This window comes from Podarcis muralis, chromosome Z (genome assembly GCF_964188315.1).
Source record: "Podarcis muralis chromosome Z, rPodMur119.hap1.1, whole genome shotgun sequence".
Lineage (NCBI taxonomy): Eukaryota > Metazoa > Chordata > Lepidosauria > Squamata > Lacertidae > Podarcis > Podarcis muralis.
In genome coordinates, this window is record NC_135673.1 from 32,858,946 (window position 1) to 32,865,160 (window position 6,215).

The following is a 6,215-nucleotide window of genomic DNA, read 5'->3' on the forward strand; positions in this document are numbered from 1 at the left end:
ACAAAATCCCTCTGCAAATAAATAAGCTGCTCTGCCAAAGGCAGGAAAGTATGGCAGGCACTAGAGACTGTATTAAAAAATGCCCCGTTCTGCATCCGATGGCAACAATGGCACAGAGCAACAGGGCCTCTGATGGGGATCATATTTGTTCTGGCAACATTGGATGGCCGCTTATAGATTGCCAGAATATCTACATCACCATAAAAACAAAACCAAGGACACGTGTGCATATGTTAATTTATATACATACATACAAATTCAAAAATGTAAAAATAAATTCATCTTAGTATTTGAGGAAGACAGTGACCAGGTAACCTGTACACCTGGTTGGTCTGCTGTCCAGATGCTGAAGGGCCCTGCTTTTTCTCAGTTATTTATGTTTAAAGCGGACTTGACTGTACTGCCCTCTGTAATGTTAGATTACGCTAGGTGGAAGATTGTTTTTAAGGGACCAGGTAACATAGTAAAGGTAAAGGGACCCCCTGACCATTAGATCCAGTCGTGACCGACTCTGGGGTTGCGGCGCTCATCTCGCTTTATTGGCTGAGGGAGCCGGCGTACTGCTTCCGGGTCATGTGGCCAGCATGATTAAGCCGCTTCTGGCGAACCAGAGCAGTGCACGGAAACACCGTTTACCTTCCCACTGGAGCGGTACCTATTTATCTATTTGTACTTTGATGTGCTTTCGAACTGCTAGGTTGGCAGGAGCTGGGACCAAACAACAGGAGCTCACCCCGTCACGGGGATTCGAACCGCCAACCTTCTGATCAGCAAACCCTAGGCTCTGTGGTTTAACCCACAGCACCACCCGCGTCCCTGTCCAGGTAACATAGGCAAGCATATAATAACACGATCTTCCTTATCTGATATTTTGGTTTGGCATTGCCATTAGGCTGGGCAAGTATCCAGCACTCTAAAGTCTGAAACTCTTTGTGGCCAAACCAAAATATCAGATAATGAAGATTGTACCTAGTGGTGTCATGGGACTACTAGGTTCTTAAAATACTTTCTGATACTGAAACAGGGCTCAGAGCTGTAGCCCAATGGTAAAGGGTTGGAATTAAAGATGTGAAGGCCCAGGAAAATGGAACATAGAGAAAGGGAAAGTATTGGTTCTCTCCATAGTGGGAGGGATCAAGTCTTTCCACTGGATGAAAATGGAAGTTTAGGGAAACATACATAGTATTTTCTCTTTCAAAATGGCTGGGTTTGTTTAGTGTTTTAAAATAATACTATGTAATACTATAGTCAAGTGGTTTTATCCAACTAACTTCTCACAATAAACGCATTCAAATTAATGGATCTAAGTTAGTCAAGTCCATAAATTTCAATGGATCTGCTCTTAGTAAGACTAAGACTGGAAGCAAGCAACCCAAGGTAAGAGACAGTAACATGAGACCAGCTTATGACTCTGAGACTTAAACTTGAGATGCTCAAACTGGACCCCAAAATCTATGTCTTGGGGCGTCCTGAGGTGGTGGAGATTGAAGAAAGAGCAGTAACTCCTCCTTTATTTTCTACTTTAATATTTTCAAAGTATTTTTGTCTCTCATCTGTGATCTTTGGACTTGTATTGAAACCCCCAGCTGAGCCCTGGGTGCACTTTCAATGCCAATCTGAAGAGTCCACTCAAGAGGTGAGTAAATATTGAAAATATTAGCACACAGTATTCGTACCCTACAATAATTACAGCAATGCACCCTTGTTTATCTGCCTCGGTGCACCACAGCGCATACCAATACGGTGTAAGTAAAGAATGTTGGGGAAGACCTGGGAGAGACCAGGGTTCAAATTCCCACTCTGAGAGAGCTCATTGGGGAACCAAGGGCCAGCCACCGTCTCTCAACCTAACTTTTTGTGGATATAACATGGGAGAAGAGGGAACCACGTATGCCACCTTCAGCTCACTTGCATGTAGGCGACTGCGGGGGCTAGCAAAGGAGGACTGTCCACACGGTCTCCCGTTTGCCAGTAAACACACTTCTCTGGGTTTATCGACAAGCCTGTGATCAGGGTTTTGCTGAAATTGTGAAGCCCGACTTGACAGAACGTTAGCGATGCCGGGAAGGGGCTGCCTCGCAGAAATCCTCCGCGCGCCCCGCTCTGTCACTGCGCTTGACAGATGCCGTGAAGCCCCGCCCCGCAGGCATCTAATTGGTCCGCTTTCGCAAAGGGGAAGGGGCGCCCGGTCGGTTGAGTCGCGGGACATTACGTCAGAGGAGAGCGACGCCGCAGCACTTCAGAGAGGGCGGAAGAAGCCGTGGAGATGCCTCCGAAAGGGAAAAGCGGCGGCAAAGGGGGAAAGGGTAAGGGATGGGGGGCGCTGACTGGGGGTGGGATGGGGTGAATGGGATGAATTCCAGCTGCAACCAGAGAACCCAGGAGTCCTAGTTTCCTTCTCCCCAGCCAGGTGCTGACAACAGGGACACCAGGAATCCTGATTTGTCTTCTCTGCCTTGCTCTCCCAGAAGGGACAGTACAGCCTAAGAGTCTCTGCTTGCCCCCTCCTCCCTGCTCATCTTAAACCGGCCTGAAGCAAATTTAAGCACCAGGATGACGTGCAGAGATCTCCGAGACATGTGGGTTTCCACACGTGTCTGGGATGCCCTAATAGGTTTCCAGCCCCTTGACTCACAAAGAGACCGGTTTGTGGTACAGCATATCCCAGATCAAGGATATATAATCCTGTGGCTCTCTAGATGCTCCCAACTCCCATCGGCCCCAGTCAGCCAGCAGGGTCAGTAATGGTGTCCATTGTACTGCGTTTGGAGAGGCATGAGCCCTCCTCCCCAGCTGCAGATGGTACAGAACAGCGGTTCGGATGCACATAAGTCACGACAAAGTGAGGGGATACTTTTTATCAGGATCAACCAGTGTTACAAAACAAGGAGCAATTTTTCATATTCTCTCTGGTACAGTATGCTTCTTCAGGCAGAATGTCAAGTAAACCAGGAATGGGGAAAGAAAAAAGCTGTCATTGTGATTAAGTTCCCAGTGCTGTGATTGTGGGGTTTCTGCGCGCTTTCACATCCTGCCTGGGTTCAAGCAGGGTGAACAGCCTTTGCCTTATAGCAGCTTAAGTCTAGCATGCTTCTGTGCATTGCTGTGAGACTGGCAACCTGGAGTTTGGCTGCACAGGGTACACACGCAGCTGAGCACAGAGTGTGGGCTTGGCGCTATGGAAGGAAGGAGTCATAGCGCACCCAGGGTGTCTCACTGTTGCCTCTGAACTTGTGTGTTTTCATAGGTGGAGCATCCTCTGGCAGTGATGCTGCAGATAAGAAAGCCCAGGGCCCTAAAGGAGGTGGCAGCAGTGTGAAGGTGGGTGTTTTGTTTCATTTCATCTTGGATGGTGTCCCAGGGGTGCAATTTTAGACACGAAAGAGACAAGAATGTATGTACAGTGTAATTCATATAACACCGGTCTTGAAAGACTTGCATTGGCTCCCAGTACGTTTCCGAGCACAATTCAAAGTGTTGGTGCTGACCTTTAAAGCCCTAAACGGCCTCGGTCCAGTATACCTGAAGGAGCGTCTCCACCCCCATCATTCTGCCCGGACGCTGAGGTCCAGCGCCGAGGGCCTTCTGGCGGTTCCCTCATTGCGAGAAGCAAAGCTACAGGGAACCAGGCAGAGGGCCTTCTCGGTAGTGGCGCCCACCCTGTGGAACGCCCTTCCAGCAGATGTCAAAGTGATAAATAACTACCTGACATTCAAGAGACATCTTAAGGCAGCCCTGTTCAGGGAAGTTTTTAACATGTGATATTTTATTGTATTTTTGGTTTTTATGGAAGCCGCCCAGAGTGGCTGGGGAGGCCCAGCCAGATGGGCGGGGTATAAATAATAAATTATTATTATTATTATTATTATTATTATTATTATTCAGCTAAAGCGGGGAGGGTGACTTGCTTCCTGATCTCTAGCCGCTCAACACAGCTAGCTTGACATCAGTCTGCGCAAGGAGGGTGGGGGTTCTGTGCCCCTCCAGATTTTGCTGGACTACTGCTGGCTGATGGGAGTTGGAGTTCAACACCTCTCTCCTACACTAATGACTCAATGCTATGGGATGCACAACTATGTTTCTGAGCACAATTCAAAGTGTTGGTGTTGACCTTTAAAGCCCTAAACAGCCTCGGCCCAGTATACCTGAAGGAGCGTCTCCACCCCCATAGTTCTGCCCGGACGCTGAGATCCAGCACCGAGGGCCTTCTGGCGGTTCCCTCATTGCGAGAAGCAAAGCTACAGGGAACCAGGCAGAGGGCCTTCTTGGTAGTGGCACCCGCCCTGTGGAACGCCCTCCCATCAGATGTCAAAGAGATAAACAACTACCTGATATTCAGAAGACATCTGAAGGCAGCCCTGTTCAGGGAAGTTTTTAATGTGTGACATCTTAGTGTAGTTTTGGTCTTTGTGGAAGCACCCAAAGTGGCTGGGGAGACCCAGCCAGATGGGCGGGGTACAAATAATAAATTATTATTATAAATTATTATAGTGAGATGGGGTACTGTAAACCACATTAAATTACAGTCAAATGCCAGAGCTGTCGTTGGTTGCATTACCTCTTGAGGAATAATAATAATAATAATAATAATACATCATTCATAATAATTTATTATTTATATTCCACCCATCTGACTGGGTTGCCTCTTCAGCCAGAGTGGTGTATGCTTGTCTAATCTGTATTCTGCTTTTTTTTAGGTGAGGCATATTCTATGTGAGAAGCATAGCAGATGCCTGGAGGCATTGGAAAAACTCAAGGCTGGGGTGCGCTTCAGTGAAGTAGCCTCTCAGTACAGCGAGGACAAAGCCAGACAAGGGGTATGTGCCTCTTTCTGTTTTGTGCTGACAGACCACCTTGTTGCTGTGGTTGCCACCTTTCCTTTGTTGCCCTGAGGACTTGAGAGAAAGTGGCAGCCAAGGTGCCATAGTCTTGCTTTTGCTACTTCACTGCCTGTTCTTCTGTACGATTTAGAAACACTGAGCTAGCTGAGATCTAGATTTAAAAGACTAGAGTGAAGCTTAGCTGCAGCAGAAACACAGAGGCAGAGCCAAATGAAAGCTGTGAGTACAGCACTTTGCAGAAGTAAAATGAGTTTTTAAAAAGACAGGTCTCTGGCCTCAAGAACTTTCAGTGGAAATCCTAACAGAAGAGGACACAGGAGGTGAGGAAGCTTGGAAAGGTGAGAGTGAAAGGGAATGAAGAATGAACTTAAGCAAAATGTTGACGATTTCTTAGCAACCTGACCTACAGGAAAAGCTAATTAGGCTTGTCAGGAGCATGTGCAGAAAGCAAGCAAGGTATAGCATATTGGAGAGGGAACTGAGGTCCAGCTGTAAGGGCTTGTGCCTTTTAGAGTAAGGAAGGGCAGAAGAGAGGTTGGATCTCCTGGTTGATCACTGGAAGATGTACAGGAGACTGGTGAGGGCTTCTCACTCTCACTTTGTTATAGCAGCCACTTCAGCAACTTCCCTCCTCCCTTTCTAAATTAGACTGTTAGAATCTCTGATGTGTAGTAACTCACATGTGGATTTATATGTGTACAAAAAGGTCAGCACAATGTGGGGGCTCATGGGGAACAGTAGCCCTGTCCCCACAGCTACCCTGGCTCTGGTTGGTGGCCCTGAAGTTCTGCTAAGAACTAAACATACTGAAATCTGGCCAACAGCCCTGCTATAGGGCTTTAACAGTCTCCCGTTGTTCTTCTTTTCCAGGGAGATCTGGGCTGGATGAGCAGAGGCTCTATGGTGGGGCCCTTCCAAGATGCAGCCTTCGCCTTGCCTGTCAGCAGTATGGACAAGCCCGTGTACACAGACCCCCCTGTGAAAACAAAGTTTGGCTATCACATCATAATGGTTGAAGGGCGTAAATAAAAAAATATGTTTCTCTGTGATGCTAGGAATTTCTTCCCTTTCATTTAAACCCTTGGTACGGTTGCGTGAGAAATTGGAGGTTGATTTCCACACACCCTCCCTAGGTGTGTCAAGGCTGGTGTGTGTACACCATGGTGGGGTGAGAAACCGTGTGTGTATTGGGAATCAAAACTGAAACATTGAGGGTGGGTAGTGTAGAAAGGAGACACGCAAGGAAGGACATGATAGACCTTAATGAAATTATACATGGTATAGAGAAAGTGCATCATTCCCTCCTTCTTGGTTTAGCCTTTAGTTTAGACAGCTTTAAAATTCATGGCCAATAAGGTTGTAAGTGCAATTAGC

The 6,215-nt window shown here is 47.2% G+C and overlaps 1 protein-coding gene across 2 annotated transcripts; it reads left to right on the top strand.

Annotated features, from left to right (window-relative positions):
* Positions 1–2,042: 2,042 nt before the first annotated feature.
* Positions 2,043–5,890, top strand: PIN4 (peptidylprolyl cis/trans isomerase, NIMA-interacting 4). Of its 2 annotated transcripts, XM_028715623.2 has the most exons (4): positions 2,175–2,306; positions 3,248–3,321; positions 4,698–4,817; positions 5,712–5,890. In XM_028715623.2, exons 1-4 carry the CDS (start codon positions 2,267–2,269, stop codon positions 5,868–5,870), a joined length of 393 nt encoding a protein of 130 aa, XP_028571456.1. In that variant the 5' UTR covers positions 2,175–2,266; the 3' UTR covers positions 5,871–5,890. The 2 variants fall into 2 exon arrangements, with proteins under 2 accessions (XP_028571454.2, XP_028571456.1); XM_028715621.2 differs by lacking the exon at positions 3,248–3,321 and having other exon boundaries at positions 2,043–2,306.
* The last annotated feature ends 325 nt before the right edge of the window (positions 5,891–6,215 follow it).

Bases quoted from the DNA above. Each gene is read 5' to 3' on its own strand.
- PIN4 (XM_028715621.2), top strand. From the start codon at position 2,058: ATGCCGGGAAGGGGCTGCCTCGCAGAAATCCTCCGCGCGCCCCGCTCT. The intron at 2,307-4,697 runs GTAAGGGATGGG...GCTTTTTTTTAG, and splicing joins CGGCGGCAAAGGGGGAAAGG to GTGAGGCATATTCTATGTGA. The intron at 4,818-5,711 runs GTATGTGCCTCT...CTTCTTTTCCAG, and splicing joins AGGACAAAGCCAGACAAGGG to GGAGATCTGGGCTGGATGAG.